Below are 21,963 nucleotides of genomic sequence, written 5' to 3'. Positions count from 1 at the left end.
GCGTGTCATCAAACACATCTATTTTCCCGATGCTAGCCATTCTCTTTACCTCCGGCTCCACGGGTCTTTGATCTGCCGCCTCGTTCTCGTTAGCTCTCCCCTCGTCGTCACTGCTTGCTAGCTGTTGTGCTACAGGGTCAAAATCTTCCTCTCTTTCTACGAGCTCCATCTGCATTCGTGATGCACACTGCAGGTAATCATCCTCGTCGCCATTGTAGTGTCTTAGCTCTTATTACTTATTTATATAATAAGAAAGACTCTGAATACAAGAAATGGTACTGGAGCTACACATTTTACTGGAATCAGTTAGTACCAGAATAACATAGAACAACCTGCGCATGACCAAGGATGCTCCATTCTTAAAGGGGACATCAGTAATTAACAGAACATAACAAGCAGAATCAACACGAGGACTTAATCCTGTGGTTGAAATGTCACCCTCCAAACAACAGTCTACGTTAAACGTTTTTTCCCCCGCAAATTCAGTGTATTTCAAACCTAAATTCCTCTTCACAAAACGTTGACAAATTATGTTGAAACGCCATTGATTCAACCAGTTTGTGCAGAGTGAGTTTTCTTTCTCTTACGGGTTCCTATAATATATTATCTGACAGGGAATGACCTATTGATCCTGTGAGACCCATGGATACCACTATGTTTCCAGGTTTACCCTCTCCCCTTCCTCATTGTCTCTCTCTCCCACTTCAGTACCTATTTACAGTACAAGGTAAACTGATACAGAACTGTTAGTCCTTCAACAAGAGCGGGCCCTTTTACATTTTGAATTGGAGATAAACAAACTGTATTAGCTCAATGCTTTTGCCGCATTCACACGCCAACCATGAGATGAAGGCTGAGGATAAGAACTCGTGCTGCTTGGTCTTTAGGGGCAAGATAAGGCTTACAAAATGGCAGTTCGAATCAGAGAATCTGTTCGTAACTCAATCCTGTTCCATATCAATAGTTGTATAACAATGCCAACTTGATAGTATTGTATCAGAACTTGATTACAATAACATGTACTTTCGTTGGTATCGCACAGGACAGATTCCCATGAGGCTTTTGAAATTAGTGTATACAAAACAGGCATAGGAAATGAGTATTGTGACTCCATGCAAACATGAAAATGTATGTATTATCTGCAATACAAGTGACAGATCAACATCAATGATACTGCCCTTTTGTGCCTACATGCAAAAGAACAAAAATACAACATTTCGTTTTAAATAGAAGATACTTTGGATAAATGTCTGAGAATCACCACCATAAATGTTTGCAGCGGCAGTCTAAATGATCTCGGAAACGTTCCCACTAATTTTGGGAAGATTTTACCACCACCAACCTAGTAAATTTGCTAGAAATATGGTAAGGACATATTTAACATAATTACTAAATTCTCTGGGGCTTCTCTGCTCCCCATATCACTTGATTTACTAAAACCACAAGTCTCTCGACTCTCCTTAAATTAGGTCACGGCTGCGATGTAACTCGAGCCCTCTAACATGCACCTAGTAGGACTTGTATTACTTAAGCACCCTCGAATCGATCAGCAATGTATTATTCAGGAGCATCTGGTGGTAAGGTTGTCAATGTCAAACGTGGTATGCATGACTGATCTACTCTAGAGTGACTAGTCTGTGACGAGTCGACAAGGAGTTAATGGTCGCAGGCTGGCTGCCATTAAAGGGGCAATCTGGGATGGGTACATCCATTTTTGACCGCTTTGGTGCCGTTTCAATTCCAGATTGTCCCATTAAAGAAATGTTACGATAGTCCTGATTCTATGTAATAAGATTATTACTATTCAATCTGATGCAACTGTTAGCTGAGGCAAGATTACATTGTATGAAATCTTTTAGTTTAAAAAAAAACTTACTTCAAGCTCGTAAGCAGACCTGACAAAGTGTTGACATTAATATTTTAATTCCACACACATTTCAAGCTCCGTCCATGTTGAATTCTGAGTTCAAATCGGTGTCGTTGCATCTTGTGGATTACAAAGCTTCCTGTGAAAGTGATATATTCCACGAGAGAACAGGCAGTGACCTCAAAGACCGGGCTCTCCCGTTCAAGCACTCGCATTACTGCATTTTCTCTCAGTCCCATTGGGCACAACAGCTGTCTCTACATTGGGAGGTAGAGGACATGGTACACCATAACTCAATTGGCCTTTAACAAATTTCAAAATCCATTTAACAAATCACTCACTCAAAAGTTTGCTGAGAAATTAGCCCAATGTAAATGCCCTGGAAATGTACTTTGATTAACTAGTTATGTTCAATGGCTTGAAAGCGGGATATCGTTATGCCTATTATGGCATAGTCCCTTTGTCCTGTCTGCCTAACAGTGATAAAATGCTACTTCATTGGCATTCTAAGGATTGTATTTATGGTCGGTAAGCATTATTGATATGTGAAATCTACACATTTTCAAATGCTCAGTTCATTTGATATATCTTCTTCACTGTCTAATAGAGAAACAGAAGCACTATTATATTGGTGGCGTACAATATATTGACATGGCATTTTGGTGGCATTATGAAGCTTGTTTAATATCGTCTTATTATATTGTAACATCAAATGATCCATCATCCTGAGCATGACGGACGGTTCTAACTGGTTGGATAGAGGTGATGTTCAAGGTTTATGACGGTTAGCCCAATGTAAAATATATAGCTGGACCTATAAACGCGTTGGACCCTTGATTAAAAAAAACCTAGAGTGTGTCTATCCTAATGGATCATCCATTGGGACAATGACATTTACTGCATAGACACAACTTATTTTCTCTCTCCTTCTTCTAAGGGGCAAAGGTCAGTTCAACAGATGAAAAAGGAGGAGTGTTGTTCAGACAAAGTGTTATCCAAAACTGTGTTGAATTTATTAAAATGACTAAAGAGGACATTTTAACAATATAATAATGGTTGCCAAGGCTCCCTGTTCAGTACATTATCATGCTTAACTATGATAGTAAGACGAGCTAAACAATGTGTGAAATACTAGAACATTAAATCAAGCTGATTTCTAGATACGCACGGATTTGAAGACAAAGGACGAGATTGCGCTAGAAGATTGATTTTGTTTTTGTTAATGGTGCAAAATGCCCCGTTCAACCCATCTCTGAAAGCCTGATTGTGAGAGTTCTGTCTTTACATAAGGAGTGGGGCTTATACAACAGATTATCAATAAATAATGCATTAGCTCCCATCTGGCTGCATTGCCTTCCCTTATCAAAGCCTGGGCTTGTCGATATTCCCAGCTTCGCTGTTTCCTGACCTCTTCGATTGCCTCCCTTGCCTTCCCTTTGCACCCACCAGCTTCATCCAGAGCATTGGAAACATGCTTCCCATGTTCCTAGTGCTGCCGTTCATGTACACCGTCTGCATGACCATCAAGGGCCTCATCCTGGAGAAGGCTCAAGGTGTAAACGCATTGTTGGTGTAAACGCATTACAGGAAATGTACACTACCGGTCAAAAGTTTTAGAACACCTACTCATTCAAGGGTTTTTCTTAATTTTGACAGTTTTCTGCATTGCAGAATAATAGTGAAGACATCAACACTATGAAATAACACATATGGAATCATGTAGTAACCAAAAAATAGTTAAACAAATCAAATCATGACAGCTCTGCACACTCTTGGCATTCTCTCAACCAGCTTCACGAGGTAGTCACCTGGAATGCATTTCAATTAACAGGTGTGCCTTCTTAAAAGTTAATTTGTGGAATTTCTATTCTTCTAAATGCATTTGAGCCAATCAGTTGTGTTGTGACAAGGTAGGGGGGTATACAGAAGATAGCCCTATTTGGTAAAAGACCAAGTCCATATTATGGCAAGAACAGGTCAAATAAGCAAATCTCAAATATAAAATATATTTTGTTTTGTTTTGGTTACTACATGATTCCATATGTGTTATTTCATAGTTTTGATGTCTTCACTATTATTCTACAATGTAGAAAAAAGTAAAAATAAAGAAACCCTTGAATGAGTAGGTTCTTTTTTGAGTGTATAGTAATGTATTTGTTTAAGGAGAAGTACACATTACAGGAACAGAGCCATTTAAATATATAATAACGCAATATTATTTAAAGAGAAGTACAGAGAAAACAAATATTATTTTAAAGAGGTGCACAATAGTTTGTTTATACTAGATCTTAAAGATACTTGATTTGTAAAGTGGTTGTGTTTTGTCTTTGGAACTCTTGCTCCTGTTAATTGCGGGACAACTAATACCAAGAACAAATCGAACCAGGCATGACGTTGATTATCTCAATTTCCACTATCATGCTAATTTATTGAGAATGGCACTAAAATTGTAATTTCCCTCCAATAAAGTCACGTTTGGATGAGTGTAAAACCTTCCATAGTCTGCGTTGTTTTAATATTATATGCCCATGGGGAGAAATGATGGTGCTTGTAAATGTATTTAAAACACGTTTTTTGTTTTGTTAAAATTTGATTCAAATAATTTGTTCTCTTTTTAGGCCTTATCAATAATGAATTTAATATTGCTTATTGACAATGTTTGGCATGTCCATGCCCAGCCATAATGCAATTTACAGTAAGCCTAGCCTCTATATCAGTGTGAATGCTATTGAAACCATGAAATTACTTATAGCAATGTGGACTGCAAATGGGTTCAAATAGACGTAATTAGCAAAGATAGGTCTACATTTTGTTATTTTGTTTCTGTAAGCCATTTGACAAACTAACATTGGAATTGGAGTTGATTCCAAGCAATTAAATAAAATATGGTAAATGCACAACTTAAAGTAACCACATATTTCGCCACAGAGCATGTTCTGATTAGCCAGTAAGAGGCCAAGCCTCGACCCACCCACAGCTTTTCATTCATCAAAACCCAGGCTTTCGTGCTAACGACAGCATGTGGGGCGATAATTGTGATTGTGAAAATAGCAAAAATATTTCTGACACCCCTGAACCTATAGTGCTACTGACCTGCATTTAGGCTTAGATGTACCATTGCGTTAGGCTGTTGCTCTGTGGCTTAAATGTACTTTACATCACTCTTCTGTGTCATCGAACTTGCCGCGTGCAATTTAATGGCGTATCTGTTCAATTGATCCCCTGTCTGTGGACTAATGTGCGTCTAAGCTAAATTGTAGAATATTTATCCCAATGAGGCGGGCATTTTGTTTGCTCATCATCACCACACATTTTTTTTGCATCGTTATCTGCCTCTTAAAGGTATGGTGTCCTTTTCAGCCTCCTAATTCATATTCACGGTTACATGACAAAGACAAGGATTATTCAATTTTTTGCAGTTTAATTGGAAAATTCTCATAGTAAATAAAACAGCTCTGGGCAAAATGTAATTTCGCCGTCACCCTAATGTGTTTTCCAGCCAACATCAATTTGTAACATTAATAACAATAAATTGAGTTAGTTGGGTGCCTTGGAGGAACAACTGGGCATGATGTGTATTCAAATCATAGAGCCCTATTCTAAATGTCATGGCCATTTGCAGCATGTTAGTATAACAGGGAATTAGAAGGCAATTATTTGACTGCTGTGTCTGGATTAGGTGTGACTGCCATAAGATTTGTCATCCACACCTGAGTCCCCATGTTCTTTTCCACTTGCCATTTCACTCCAGGCGGATGTCAAAACACTAATGTCCCTCCTATCTAGACTGATTAATTGGAGTTTATTAATATTGTTGGCCCAAATACTGTGGCCCTTGTCTGCTTCCCACTCAAGGAAACAGTAGAGTATAGGGGGCATGTTGATCACCACTAAAGTCATACAGTAAATCACGATTGGTGTATCCCTAATGGAAATACTGTATGACTTTAGTGGTGATCAACATGCCCCTTATACTCTACATTTAATATGTCCTCATAATGTCCCCTCCCCATTTCACTGAGTCATTTTAGCGTCTGTGAACAAAATTTCAGAAAATCTAATTTTCTTTGAGTGTACCTCTCTGTGGTTACTAAAGATCCCATGGCACTTATTGTAAGAGTAGAGGTGTTAACCCTGGTGTACTAGCTAAATTCCAAATCTGGCTCAAATCATAATTTGAACATCTTGGTCATGTTCTGTTATAATCTCCACCAGGCACAGCCAGAAGAGGACTGGCCACCCCTCATAGCCTGGTTCCTCTAGGTTTCTTCCAAGGTTCCGGCCTTTCTAGGGAGTTTTCCTAGCCACCGTGCTTCAACACTTGCATTGCTTGCTGTTTGGGGTTTTAGGCTGGATTTCTGTACAGCACTTTGTCACACCAGCTGATGTAAGAAGGGCTTTATAAATCAATTTGATTGATTGATTGATCATGGCCACCTTATTATCCCCAATAATGACAATTGTCTCATTCACCCCCACTCCTCTCCCCTGTAACTATTCCCAAGGTCGTTGATATTGTCGTGACGTGACTCTCATTAATGTGATGACTGTTATTTATCGAATAATTACCTACTATGTTTAATTGTTACTAGATTAAATTAATAATGTAACAATTAACTCATTAGGATTTTGGGGCACCACGGGAGAAGTTGTTTAACTTTTTAGGGATAGGGGGCAGCATTTTCACTTTGGATGAATAGCGTGCCCAAATTGAACTGTCTCCTACTCTGTCCCAGATGCTAATATATGCATATTATTATTACTATTAGATAGAAAACACCCTGAAGGTTCTAAAACTGTTTGAATTATGTCTGTGAGTATAACAGAACTCATATGGCAGGCAAACTTCCAAACAGGAAGTGGAAATTCTGAGGCTGGTTGATGTTCAACTCATCGCCTATTCAAATCCCAGGAAGATATGGATTTGTTTTTGCACTTCCTACGCCTTCCACTAGATGTCAACAGTCTGTAGAACGTTGAATGAAGTTTATACTGTGTTGTGGGGCCGGATGAGAGGGGAATGAGTCAGTGGTCTGGCAGATTGCCAGTTCCTGGTCACGCGCATTCCTCATGATGCCGGCTTGCGTTCCATAACTTCTACAGACACGAAGGAATGCTCCGGTTGGAACGTTATTGGATATATATGATAACATCCTGAAGATTGAAGATTGATTGATTCTCTACTTAGTTTGACATGTTTATTCGACCTGTGATATAACTTTTTGAAGTTTTCGTCTGACGTTATGCGGGACTTGCACGAGCGTTTGGAAATGTGTACTAAACGCGCTAGCAAAAGTAGCTACTTGGACATAAATAATTGACATTATTGAACAAAACAACAATTTATTGTGGAACTAGGATTCCTGGGAGTGCATTCTGATGAAGATCATCAAAGGTAAGGGAATGTCCGATTTCAAATATGCTTTTCAGCGAAAGCACTACAAACGATTATGTTAGGTCACCACCAAACCACAATAAGCACAGCCATTTTTCCAGCGAAATATAGCAGTCACAAAAAGCAGAAATAGAGATAAAATTAATCACTAACCTTTGATTATCTTCATCAGATGACACTCATAGGACTTCAACTTACACAATACATGTATGTTTTGTTTGATAAAGTTCATATTTATATAAAAAAATCTGAGTTTACATTGGCGCGTTACATTCACTAGTTCCAAAAACATCAAGTGATTTTGCATAGCCACATCGTTTTAACAGAAATACTCATCATAAATGTAGATGATAATACAAGTTATACACATGGAATTATAGATATATCTCTCCTTAATGCAACCGCTGTGTCAGATTTCAAAAAAACTTTACGGAAAAAGCAACCCGTGCAATAATCTGAGACGGCGCTCAGAAATATAATAAAATTAGCTGCCATTTTGGAGTCAACAGAAAACAGAAAATACATGATAAATGTTTCCTTACCTTTGATGAACTTCATCAGAATGCAGTCCTAGGAATCCCAGGTCCACAATAAATGCTTGATTTGTTCGATAATGTCCGTTATTTATGCCCAATTAGCTACTTTGGTTAGCGCGTTTGGTAAACAATTCCAAAGTCACAAAGCGCGTCCACTATAACGTGACGAAATGTCCAAAAGTTCCGTAACAGTCAGTAGAAACATGTCAAACGATGTACTGAATCAATCTTTAGAATGTTGTTAACATACATCTTGAATAACTTTCCAACCGGAGAATTAGATTGACTTCAGATGAGCGGTGGAAGGGAGGTCCTCCTCATGTGAACGCGCATGGTGAAAGCATGGTCAGCTCGTGGCAGTGGTGACTAATTCCTGTCTCCTTCGGCCCCCCTTCACATTAGAGTCATCAGACAAAGTTCTATTGACTGTTGACATCTAGTGGAAGCTGTAGGAAGTGAAAACTCATCAATATCTCGCTGTAATTTCAATGAGAGCTTGGTTCAAAATCTGCCACCTAGGAAGAAGTCCAAACAGGAAGTGGAACTTCTCAGGTTTTTGCCTGCCATATGAGTTCTGTTATACTCACAGACATAATTCAAACAGTTTTAGAAACTTCAGAGTGTTTTCTATCCAATACGAATAATAATATGCATATATTAGCAACTGGGACTGAGGAGCAGGCAGTTTACTATGGGCACCTCTGTGCACCTTTCATCCAAGCTACTCAATACTGCCCCTGCAGCCATAAGAAGTTAAAGAGAGAGAGAGAAAGCGAGAGAGAAAGAGAGACAACACTTGTACACATTTGGGAACTACGCTCACAGTAATCCTAATACCTTGCCCTGAACTGCCACCCTTTTGGGTAAGAAGTAATGCATCTATTTACACGTTGATGGTCTTCGTCGTGTATCTCTGTTGGACCTAGGCCTTCGTGAAAGGGTTCGATTGGGCCTTCTCCTTCATTCTCAGGCGTAAGGCTCTGATTGTCCACAAGAAGTCAAAATGTCCTTCTTCTTAGTTGTCTGTGTTTACTTTCACTCGTTCTGGAAGAGCGGTCTTCTGAGGACAGCTAATCATCTGTGTCAATGATGCCCAGAGTGGTGATGAGAGCAGTGTAGGTGACCATGATTTGAAGAGAATAACCAGATGGTCCTACTTAAATTCACCTTCTTAGATACAGTACTTAGAACAGCTACTTAGAGGCTCCTTTGGCTTCTTCAACCTTGTGTTAATTTTCATTGTTGTGACCAATCTAGACCTAGCTGCAGCGGGTGGTTCTTCTAGTCTGGTATGTTAATTCTTAACTCAATCTTTTATACCTTCGGGTAAAAAGGAGCATTTATGTCATACTGACACTCTCTGAGCTCCCTCGGGCGTGGCTAGTTACGAGGCAAGGTATCATCACTACTATGATCTTGTTAGATAACTAAAATCACAATCCTATCGTCACAAAAATATTCTCTTCATCCTTGATATTTTCCCCATTCGGATGTTGAAATATATTGTCCCAGTGTTCATTGATGGATGTTGAAGTTTTGGGACAGCAGAACCTTCCGTAACAAAGGGATAGTTACTTCCCAATACTGAGGAGAAAGGGGTGAAAATCCCCTCCTGCCTAATTTACGACCGAGTGTTAATGTGTCAAAACCGGGCCACCCCCCTTTTCCCTCTTTTGTGGGTAAGAGGGTTTGGTAGTTGTCAGCTATTTACCAAGCTGATGTGAGGCCTTTGATCCTCACCCATGACAGTCATGACAATGTAAATAAGAATGTGTTTTCAGTCAACTTACCTGGTAAAATAAGGGTTTAAAAAATGATTTATTAATAACTGCTGCCAAGGTAACAAAGTTACTTTGCAGAAAATGAATGAGATCAAAAAGATGGAAATCCATATCTCAGGTCACTTGAATTCTATCTCCACCATGCAGGAACACAGCCCCCATTGATACGACAAATCAAGTAAATTTGCTGTAAATTTAAATGTATCTATCAAGTTTTTTGCTAGAAATCAAGTTACCACTGTAGGTACATCATACACTCATTGGTATTTTGCCACAACCATAGCTCAGTAGAAAATGTCAATCATCATCCGGATGTGACTGGGCCGTGTACCCTCTGCCCCCTCCTTCTTCCTCTCCCATCTGACCCCTCCCCCTATTAGGTTCCTCCGCTCGCTGGCACGCTCTCTGCCCCTGTACATGACCCTGGCCTGGATCTACTCGGTGGCAATGATCGTGAAGGGCATCGTTATGGAGAAGGAGGCGCGTCTGAAGGAGACCGTGAGGATGATGGGGCTGAGGAGCTCCACCTACTGGCTGAGCTGGGCCGTGTCCAGCATGCTGCCGCTGGCTGTCAGTGCGCTCCTCCTCACCCTCATCCTCAAGGTGATTCACCACTAATTCCAGACCTTTCACCAGTTCTTGGAGGGCTGTGGGCATCAAATGTGGGCTTAGGCTGTCAATGACTTGATGAGAGGAAAGTGATACTTGTATTGTAATAAGCATGTAATAAGCCTGTAATAAACTATAATTAGAAGTCATACCAAACAGCAGACCTGGGCCTAGTGTTGTAACATTTTAGATACATTTGGGTGAGGCTGTTAGCTTGCATACCACTGCTTGTAGTAAAAAAAGTGCTGTAGCATTACTCCTAATGACAGTATTCAGTGGGTTTGGGTTTGTTCAATGAAAATGGTAGCGAGGAGGAGAGTTTAATCAAAGACTTGAGTTGCCCTGGAGCACAAACCTCCAAGATTGGGAAAGGATTTCCTTGTAATGCTGATAAGCAGAGTTACGCCACTATAGGGGTTATATTACAACTAACCATAGACTAACAAATAAAGGCTCACTCCTACAGAAAAACAACAAAACGGCAGCTCCACCAGTTGGATTGCTGTTGAGATGGGGCAGGGGTGTAAGCACTTGCATAGACCGATTTATGGATGCAAGGACTGACCATCCTTTACGTCAACATGATGGTAAATCATATTTTGAAGCTGTGTTAGAAGTACAATAAGTGATATATTTTTAGTAGTAGTCTTGATAAGACGCTATCAACACCTGGTAAGTAACTCTGCCTACAGCTTGTCAAATCATTAACAATGAGTCATTTTAATCAAAAGCTTTATTTCTGTGCTTCTTTGTGCTGTCTTCACAAATAATAAGTTAATCACCACAATCAGTCGCAATCACTCTGCTTTTGTCTGTGAAGCTTGTTCATTGTAAAATAACCTTCTCTTGCCTGAGCTGCTAGACACAAGAAATGGTTATGCCTCGAACATCCATCGGCAATCAATACTCCCAAAGTGCTAACTCGGGTAGTTTAGCGGCTACCACTGGAATACTTAAAGAAATACATCCTTCCTTGAAGTAATCAAATATGTAAAATGTTTGTATTAGTGAAAGTAAAACCATGATAATGTAGGATTATTTGATCGGATATATTATTGTTTTCTCAGTCATGGTTGTGTAGTTCTAAAAATATGCTGAATCAGTTGTTTGGAATTGTAATGGTAATTGATTATCTACCTAACAACTACTTTGCTTTATGCTGATTGGTCACATGTTTTTTAATTGTTGGAACAGGAAGTAGTTTAGTTTACGCATGGCTGTAAACTATGGTACGTTTGTCATTAAACCTGCAAAATAGTAATCTGTATATATCCAGTGTTTATCCGTAGTCATCCATCCACTATGTAAAGAACCCTCAAACTACAATAGCCTTACTTTCACCTGTCACCCATCACTTACAGATCTGTGATTAACTCATGAAAACGAGGAAGGAAGATGCATTTCGAACAAGGTCACAGTGTTGTATCTTCCCCCTTTTTTCCCCTTTTATTATCACTTTCATCCCGGCCCTTTCCCGGTGCAGTATGGGAAGGTGCTGCAGTACAGCGACCCCTCTGTGATCTTCGTTTTCATGCTGGTTTTCTGCATGGCCACCATCATGGAGTGTTTCCTCATCAGCGTGTTCTTCTCCAAGGCCAACCTGGCGGCAGCGTGCGGTGGCCTCATCTACTTCGTCCTCTACCTTCCACACCTCCTCTGCTATGCCTGGAGGGACGTCTTGGGGTTCCAGGTCAAAATCTCTGTGGTGAGTGGACCTATGGAACTACTGTTACTTCCACCACAAGTCCATAATGAACAGCAGAGACCCAGTGGGTGTTTATTAGGGTTTGGATTTGGAACTGTATTGAAGACTAAGTAAATTATTTTGTAATGGTGTTGAACACAGAGGAAGGTTGTACTTTGACCAAGAGAGTTGTGGGGTTCTACCTGCAAACATACAGTAAACACCAGGCACATGGTAGACATGGTGTGCAGGCTTTTGTTCTCGCAAAGCTTTAATAGCACACCTGATGCAATAAACAAACTGATGATTTGATTAATTATGTTGTGTTAAAACAAAAGCTTGGGTCTCCAGAACCAATGTTACTAAAACACACACACACACACACACACACACAAGCACGCACAGACACAGTACAGATGCTGGGATAATATCCAACCACTGTGCGATCCCCATGATCTAAACTATAGATCCTTGCGCTGACACGCAAGTATCATTTGGATTGTAAGCAGGGGCATAGAGTACCACAGTATGTGTCATACAGTGCCTTGCAAAATATTTTGTTGACTTACAACCTGGAATTAAAAAAGATTTTTGGGGGGTTTGTTTCATATGATTTGCACAACATGCCTACCACTTTGAAGATGCAACATATTTTTTATTGTGAAACAAACAAGAAATAAGACAAAAAAACAGAAGACTTGAGCATGCATAACTATTCACCCCCCAAAGTCAATACTTTGTAGAGTCACCTTTTGCATCAATTACAGCTGCAAGTCTCTTGGGGTATGTCTCTATAAGCTTGGCACATCTAGCCACTGGGATTTTTGCCCATTCTTCAATGCAAAACTGCTCCAGCTCCTTCAAGTTGGATGGGTTCCTGCTGGTGTACAGCAATCTTTAATAAGTCATACCACAGATTCTCAAATGGATTGAGGTCTGGGCTTTGACTAGGCCATTCCAAGACATTTAAATGTTTCCCCTTAAACCACTCGAGTGTTGCTTTAGCAGTATGCTTAGGGTCATTGTCCTGCTGGAAGGCGAACCTCCGTCCCTGTCTCAAATCTCTGAAAGACTGAAACAGGTTTCCCTCAAGAATTTCCCTGTATTTAGCACCATCCATCATTCCTTAAATTCTGACCAGTTTCCCAGTCCCTGCCGATGAAAAACATCCCCACAGCAAGATGCTGCCACCACCATGCTTCACTGTGGGGAAGGTGTTCTCGGGGTGATGAGAGGTGTTGGGTTTGGGCCAGACAGAGCGTTTTCCTTGATGGACAAAAAGCTCAATTTTAGTCTCATCTGACCAGAGTACCTTCTTCCATATGTTTGGGGAGTCTCGCACATGCCTTTTGGCGAACACCAAATCTGTTTGCTTATTTTTTTCTTTAAGCAATGGCTTTTTTCTAGCCACTCTTCTGTAAAGCCCAGCTCTGTGGAGTGTACGACTTAAAATGGTCCTATGGACAGATAATCCAATCTCCGCTGTGGAGCTTTGCAGCTCCTTCAGGGTTATCTTTGGTTTCTTTGTTGCCTCTCTGATTAATGCCCTCCTTGCCTGGTCCGTAAGTTTTGGTGGGCGGCCCTCTCTTGGCAGGTTTGTTGTGGTGCCATATTCTTTCCATGTTTTAATAATGGATTTAATGGTGCTCTGTGGGATGTTCAAAGTTTCTGATATTTTTTTATAACCCAACCCTGATCTGTACTTCTCCACAACTTTGTCCCTGACCTGTTTTGTCATGTTTTGTCATTGATCATCATGTCTTGTCCCTGTGCTTCCCTCTGCTGGTCTTATTAGGTTCTTTCCCTCTTTCTATCCCTCTCTCTCCCCCTCCCTCTCTCCCTCTCTCGCTCTCTCTCTCTATCGTTCCGTTCCTGCTCCCAGCTGTTTCCCATTCTCCTAACTACCTCATTTACTCTTTCACACCTGTCCCCTATTTTACCCTCTGATTAGAGTCCCTATTTCTCCCTCTGTCTTCCGCTTCTGTCCTTGTCGGATTCTTGTTTGATGTTTGCTGTTCTGTGTCCTTGTTCCGCCCTGTCGTGTTTTTGCCTTCTTCAGATGCTGCGTGTGAGCAGGTGTCTATGTCAGCTACGGCCTGTGCCTTCCTGAAGCGACCTGCAGTCTGTGGTCGCGTCTCCAGTCGTTCCTCTCTTCTGACGAGAGGATTTCAGTTTCCTGTTTTGGATTTACCTTTGATAATATCCAGGAGAATCATTGTTTGTTTAAGACTGGAATAAAGACTCTGTTTCTATTACGTCGCTTTTGGGTCCTCATTCACCAGCATAACAGAAGAATCCGACCAAGAATGGACCCAGCGACTACGGATTCTCGCAACACTGCCGTCGAGTTCCAGGGAGCAATGCTCGGCAGACACGAGCAGGAATTGTCTGCTGCTCGTCATGCCGTTGAGACCCTGGCCGCTCAGGTCTCCGACCTCTCAGGACAGTTTCAGAGTCTTCGTCTCGTGCCACCAGCTACTTCCTGGTCTTCCGAGTCTCCGGAACCTAGGGTTAATAACCCACCATGTTACTCTGGGCAACCCACTGAGTGTCGCTCCTTTCTCACCCAGTGTGATATTGTGTTCTCTCTCCAGCCCAACACATACTCAAGAGAGAGAGCTCGGATCGCTTACGTCATATCACTCCTTACTGGTCGGGCTCGGGAGTGGGGCACAGCTATCTGGGAGGCAAGGGCTGAGTGTTCTAACGATTATCAGAACTTTAAAGAGGAGATGATACGGGTTTTTGATCGTTCAGTTTTTGGGAAGGAGGCTTCCAGGGCCCTGGCTTCCCTATGTCAAGGTGATCGATCCATAACGGATTACTCTATAGAGTTTCGCACTCTTGCTGCCTCCAGTGACTGGAACGAGCCGGCGTTGCTCGCTCGTTTTCTGGAGGGACTCCACGCTGAGGTTAAGGATGAGATTCTCTCCCGGGAGGTTCCTTCCAGCGTGGACTCTTTGATTGCACTCGCCATCCGCATAGAACGACGGGTAGATCTTCGTCACCGAGCTCGTGGAAGAGAGCTCGCGTTAACGGTGTTCCCCCTCTCCGCATCTCAACCATCTCCTCCCACCGGCTCAGAGACTGAGCCCATGCAGCTGGGAGGTATTCGCATCTCGACTAAGGAGAGGGAACGGAGAATCACCAACCGCCTTTGCCTCTATTGCGGTTCTGCTGGACATTTTGTCATGTCATGTCCAGTAAAAGGCCAGAGCTCATCAGTAAGCGGAGGGCTACTGGTGAGCGCTACTACTCAGGTCTCTCCATCAAGATCCTGTACTACCTTGTCGGTCCATCTACGCTGGACCGGTTCGGCTGCTTCCTGCAGTGCCTTGATAGACTCTGGGGCTGAGGGTTGTTTTATGGACGAAGCATGGGCTCGGAAACATGACATTCCTCTCAGACAGTTAGGGAAGCCCACGCCCATGTTCGCCTTAGATGGTAGTCTTCTCCCCAGTATCAGATGTGAGACACTACCTTTAACCCTCACAGTATCTGGTAACCACAGTGAGACCATTTCCTTTTTGATTTTTCGTTCACCTTTTACACCTGTTGTTTTGGGTCATCCCTGGCTAGTATGTCATAATCCTTCTATTAATTGGTCTAGTAATTCTATCCTATCCTGGAACGTTTCTTGTCATGTGAAGTGTTTAATGTCTGCTATCCCTCCTGTTTCTTCTGTCCCCTCTTCTCAGGAGGAACCTGGTGATTTGACAGGAGTGCCGGAGGAATATCATGATCTGCGCACGGTCTTCAGTCGGTCCAGAGCCAACTCTCTTCCTCCTCACCGGTCGTATGATTGTTGTATTGATCTCCTTCCGGGGACCACTCCTCCTCGGGGTAGACTATACTCTCTGTCGGCTCCCGAACGTAAGGCTCTCGAGGATTATCTGTCTGTTTCTCTCGACGCCGGTACCGTGGTGCCTTCTTCCTCTCCCGCCGGAGCGGGGTTTTTTTTTGTTAAGAAGAAGGACGGTACTCTGCGCCCCTGCGTGGATTATCGAGGGTTGAATGACATAACGGTTAAGAATCGTTATCCGCTTCCCCTTATGTCGTCAGCCTTCGAGATTCTGCAGGGAGCCAGGTTCTTTACTAAGTTGGACCTTCGTAACGCTTACCATCTCGTGCGCATCAGAGAGGGGGACGAGTGGAAAACGGCGTTTAACACTCCGTTAGGGCATTTTGAATACCGGGTTCTGCCGTTCGGTCTCGCTAATGCTCCAGCTGTCTTTCAGGCATTAGTTAATGATGTACTGAGAGACATGCTGAACATCTTTGTTTTCGTTTACCTTGACGATATCCTGATTTTTTCACCGTCACTCGAGATTCATGTTCAGCACGTTCGACGTGTACTCCAGCGCCTTTTAGAGAATTGTCTCTACGTGAAGGCTGAGAAGTGCGCCTTTCATGTCTCCTCTGTCACATTTCTCGGTTCTGTTATTTCCGCTGAAGGCATTCAGATGGATCCCGCTAAGGTCCAGGCTGTCAGCGATTGGCCCGTTCCTAAGTCACGTGTCGAGTTGCAGCGCTTTCTCGGTTTCGCTAATTTCTATCGGCGTTTCATTCGTAATTTCGGTCAAGTGGCTGCTCCTCTCACAGCTCTGACTTCTGTCAAGACGTGCTTTAAGTGGTCCGGTTCCGCCCAGGGAGCTTTTGATCTCCTCAAGAAGCGTTTTACATCCGCTCCTATCCTTGTTACTCCTGACGTCACTAAACAATTTATTGTCGAGGTTGACGCTTCAGAGGTGGGCGTGGGAGCCATTCTGTCCCAGCGCTTCCAGTCTGACGATAAGGTCCATCCTTGCGCTTATTTTTCTCATCGCCTATCGCCATCGGAACGCAACTATGATGTGGGTAACCGCGAACTGCTCGCCATCCGCTTAGCCCTAGGCGAATGGCGACAGTGGTTGGAGGGGGCGACCGTCCCTTTTGTCGTTTGGACTGACCATAAGAACCTTGAGTACATCCGTTCTGCCAAACGACTTAATGCACGTCAAGCTCGTTGGGCGTTGTTTTTCGCTCGTTTCGAGTTCGTGATTTCTTATCGCCCGGGAAATAAGAACACCAAGCCTGATGCCTTATCCCGTCTCTTTAGTTCTTCTGTGGCTTCTACCGACCCCGAGGGGATTCTCCCTGAGGGGCGTGTTGTCGGGTTGACTGTCTGGGGAATTGAGAGACAGGTAAAGCAAGCACTCACTCACACTGCGTCGCCGCGCGCTTGTCCTAGTAACCTTCTGTTCGTTCCTGTCTCTACTCGTCTGGCTGTTCTTCAGTGGGCTCACTCTGCCAAGTTAGCTGGCCACCCCGGCGTTCGGGGTACGCTTGCTTCTATTCGCCAGCGGTTTTGGTGGCCTACTCAGGAGCGTGACACGCGCCGTTTCGTGGCTGCTTGTTCGGACTGCGCGCAGACTAAGTCAGGTAACTCTCCTCCTGCCGGTCGTCTCAGACCGCTTCCCATTCCTTCTCGACCATGGTCTCACATCGCCTTAGACTTTATTACCGGTCTGCCTTCGTCTGCGGGGAAGACTGTGATTCTTACGGTTGTCGATAGGTTCTCTAAGGCGGCACATTTCATTCCCCTCGCTAAGCTTCCTTCCGCTAAGGAGACGGCACAAATCATCATTGAGAATGTGTTCAGAATTCATGGCCTCCCGTTAGACGCCGTTTCAGACAGAGGCCCGCAATTCACGTCACAGTTTTGGAGGGAGTTCTGTCGTTTGATTGGTGCTTCCGTCAGTCTCTCTTCCGGGTTTCATCCCCAGTCTAACGGTCAAGCAGAAAGGGCCAATCAGTCGATTGGTCGCATTTTACGCAGCCTTTCTTTTCGAAACCCTGCGTCTTGGGCAGAACAGCTCCCCTGGGCAGAATACGCTCACAACTCGCTTCCTTCGTCTGCTACCGGGCTATCTCCGTTTCAGAGTAGTCTTGGGTACCAGCCTCCTCTGTTCTCGTCCCAGCTCGCCGAGTCCAGCGTTCCCTCCGCTCAGGCTTTTGTCCAACGTTGTGAGCGCACCTGGAGGAGGGTCAGGTCTGCACTTTGCCGTTACAGGGCGCAGACTGTGAGAGCCGCCAACAAACGTAGGATTAAGAGCCCTAGGTATTGTCGCGGTCAGAGAGTGTGGCTTTCCACTCGTAACCTTCCCCTTACGACAGCTTCTCGCAAGTTGACTCCGCGGTTCATTGGTCCGTTCCGTGTCTCTCAGGTCGTCAATCCTGTCGCTGTGCGACTGCTTCTTCCGCGACATCTTCGTCGCGTCCACCCTGTCTTCCATGTCTCCTGTGTCAAGCCTTTTCTTCGCGCCCCCGTTCGTCTTCCCCCCCCCCCCCCCGTCCTTGTCGAGGGCGCACCTATTTACAAGGTACGGAAGATCATGGACATGCGTTCTCGGGGACGTGGTCACCAGTACTTAGTGGATTGGGAGGGTTACGGTCCTGAGGAGAGGAGTTGGGTTCCATCTCGGGACGTGCTGGACCGTTCGTTGATTGATGATTTCCTCCGTTGCCGCCAGGGTTCCTCCTCGAGTGCGCCAGGAGGCGCTCGGTGAGTGGGGGGGTACTGTCATGTTTTGTCATTGATCATCATGTCTTGTCCCTGTGCTTCCCTCTGCTGGTCTTATTAGGTTCTTTCCCTCTTTCTATCCCTCTCTCTCCCCCTCCCTCTCTCCCTCTCTCGCTCTCTCTCTCTATCGTTCCGTTCCTGCTCCCAGCTGTTTCCCATTCTCCTAACTACCTCATTTACTCTTTCACACCTGTCCCCTATTTTACCCTCTGATTAGAGTCCCTATTTCTCCCTCTGTCTTCCGCTTCTGTCCTTGTCGGATTCTTGTTTGATGTTTGCTGTTCTGTGTCCTTGTTCCGCCCTGTCGTGTTTTTGCCTTCTTCAGATGCTGCGTGTGAGCAGGTGTCTATGTCAGCTACGGCCTGTGCCTTCCTGAAGCGACCTGCAGTCTGTGGTCGCGTCTCCAGTCGTTCCTCTCTTCTGACGAGAGGATTTCAGTTTCCTGTTTTGGATTTACCTTTGATAATATCCAGGAGAATCATTGTTTGTTTAAGACTGGAATAAAGACTCTGTTTCTATTACGTCGCTTTTGGGTCCTCATTCACCAGCATAACATGTTTGGAGCTCTCCTTGGTCTTCATGGTACCGCTTGCTTGGTGGTGCCCCTTGCTTAGTGGTGTTGCAGAATCTGGTGCCTTTCAGAACAGGTGTATATATACTGAGATCATGTGACACTTAGATTGCACACAGGTGGACTTTATATAACTACTTATGTGACTTCTGAAGGTAATTGGTTCCACCAGATCTTATTTAGGGGCTTCATAGCAAAGGGGGTGGATACATATGCACACACCACTTTTCTGTTTTTTATTTCACTTCACCAATTTGGACTATTTTGTGTATGTCCATTACATGAAATCCAAATAAAAATCTATTTAAATTACAGGTTGTAATTCAACAAAATAGGAAAAACGCCAAGGGGGATGAATACTTTTACAAGGCACTGTAATACCCATTAAACCTAGCGGGCAAACAGGGAAATGGTTCCAATCGTTTTTCAATTTTCCCATAGGGGATTTGAGAAACACTTAAAATGAGGGCTGTGTTTTGTGTATGCTTACCCTGGCATGACGTTATGATAACCGTGTAAATCTCTCTAGGACAAGGTGACTTTTAGCAATATATTCACCTGTATTTACCCCGCCAAAATGAAATGCTAATTATGCCATGATGATCTTCACGAGATTGCTGAATTTAGTCAAGGGTAAGAATCTCTGGATTAACTATCTAATATTAGCTAAATGTAGTAATTAATAAATTGGCAACATTTCTTTAAATAGATAATTCTGTGAACTGTCTTGTGCAAGTATTTTAAATTGAAACAATACCTGTTAGCAAAGGCGTCAGCTAGAGGTGACGTGCAGGAGCTTGCAGGGATTTGTAGTCTTGCATGATGTCTACTTTGATGCCAATAAGCCTTTTTGAATCTGAGAGTAAATTGAGCCAAATATATTGATAAAAGTCACTTTTTACAACAGAGATTTACATGGTTATCAAAATGTCACGCCAGGGTAAGCTTAGACGAAACACAGCCCTTATTTTAAATGTTTATAAAATCCCCTATTGGAAAATGAATGGTGGAAAAACGATTGGAACCATTTTCCTGTTTGACCGCGAGGTTTTATGGGTATTATGACACTTCCACTGTGGGGCTCTATTAATGATATTCCTATGTGCCTTGTAACCATTCTTCTCTCAACCTTTTAACTCTGCCAATGTATCACCAGAACTAGGTTGTTAACTTCAAGAACTCCCTGTTGTTATTGTATTTGCCATTTGATCCAATTATTTATTGATCTCTCCCAACTTTCCCCATTAAGTTTGCGTGTTTTTGGGTGTACCCCATTGCCCTTAGCCCTTACTGTATACAAAATCAATTTGCGATACTTTTTTCTGTGATCTGAAAGTCGGAGATTTCCTCTGACAATAATAATAATAACATTGAGTCATGTTGTTTCATTTCCTATATGGTGCAGTTATTGAGCTTTTAAGGTTTAGTTCAAACGGTGATATTACTTTTCCTTTTCTGACTGCTCTCTGCCAAAAGTAGGGGAGACCGGGGTTGGTTGTTACACGTTTTACTCTTGTGTGTTATTTCTCAGCACCAGTATATCTCACAAGACTCCTTTCAACATTAATTAATAGAAAGACCAAGGTCTTGGGTTGAAATAGGGACCCTTTTTATCGTCATATCTTCTTCCACCCTGTGCACCTGTGAGAACCAGCCCCATCGCAGGGTTGGTGGTGTCACACAGTATGGGGTTGGTTGTCACAATGTTTGCTAGCAGTTTATTCCTTTTGTAACAGGAAATTAAGCAATATAGCACACAGTCTTAGAAATAGCGTTTCTTTGATCGAACAATGTTTAAACTTCAGGAATTTATGCGTGTGTATGCGTGTGTTTGCACATTTATATGTACATGTGTGGGTGTGGGACAGAAAAATGTGTGTGAGAGAGGGAGGCAACAAACCCACATAGCACAGATACCACTGCCCATAGGATGTATACAGTACATGATGCAGTTTAGACTTTGCACAGACGTCTCCACACTACATATTCCCAACACATTTTGATTCGTCGGCCAAAGGAGTTTGTGTTTACTGGGAAGGGAGGTCTCTATAGCAACAACAGCACAAAAGAGCTTGGGATTTATTGTATTCTGGCTCTGATCAATGTGGTTATAATGGAGTTGATAGTGACAACCAACCCCACATTCCATGTGATAACAATCCCCAACCAACCCCCAATGCTAATTTCCCCCCAATTTTACTTACAACATGGCTTGACTTAGCAAATCAGAAAAAGGTTTGGAATGCAGCTCCCCATTTCCTCTATTCAACAAACCACATTTTTCATGTACATTCCCATAATTCAAACATTTAAATAAAGAAAACACATTCCCCTCACCTCAATGTTTTGCATTGCTGACATGAATTGACAAGGTGGATGAGTAATTTTCAAAGAATTCACACATTTTAATCTTAAAATTATTACACAGCACCCTCTAGATTGGGAGTGATAAGCAGAGGTGGGACCAAGTCACTATTATCTCAAGTCACAAAGGTCCAAGTCCCAAGTAGAATGGGTTGAGTCCAGTTGTGTAAGCAGGAATCCGTTTATGGCATGGCCAGCAAAAATGTATACCTACACATAATAAACTAGAGGCCTATAATTAATTGACTAACATTCAAAGCACAGTTATATATTTAAACCAAAAATATCCCATTCTGTTCTTTTGAAATATCTTTTCTTAAAATATTTATTAAGGAATAAACATATTCCTTAAAGGGGAATTTCACATGTGTTTTCATCGTGTCTGAAGAATTTCTAGGTCAGTGAGATGTTTCACACGTACATTAAATTGCCCAGGAGGAAGGCAGGTCTGGGCTTTGCGTGCTGAATGATACACCCTATGACGGCTTCCGGTCTATTGATGGAGGGGGCGAGATCTGAAAATAAATGTAGTGCTGCTTTGTTGCATTTTCCAAAGGCTCTATGTGATACGGATCGCACTATACATGTTTTGTG

General features: G+C 42.8%; 1 protein-coding gene across 1 annotated transcript in view; it reads left to right on the top strand.

Annotated features, from left to right (window-relative positions):
* Positions 1-21,963, top strand: part of LOC120048976 (phospholipid-transporting ATPase ABCA1-like) — a 301,645-nt gene that overhangs the window by 80,702 nt on the left and 198,980 nt on the right. Inside the window, exons 14-16 of the mRNA XM_038995238.1 lie at positions 3,317-3,413; positions 10,057-10,182; positions 11,672-11,893. Coding sequence (XP_038851166.1) covers positions 3,317-3,413; positions 10,057-10,182; positions 11,672-11,893 — 445 coding nt within the window. The remainder of the gene's footprint in view (positions 1-3,316; positions 3,414-10,056; positions 10,183-11,671; positions 11,894-21,963) is intronic.

Source organism: Salvelinus namaycush, chromosome 6 (assembly GCF_016432855.1).
Source record: "Salvelinus namaycush isolate Seneca chromosome 6, SaNama_1.0, whole genome shotgun sequence".
In the NCBI taxonomy this organism is placed as follows: Eukaryota; Metazoa; Chordata; class Actinopteri; order Salmoniformes; family Salmonidae; genus Salvelinus; species Salvelinus namaycush.
The sequence above is the reverse complement of the archived record's forward strand: the minus strand, read 5'-3'. Positions and strand labels throughout refer to the sequence as shown.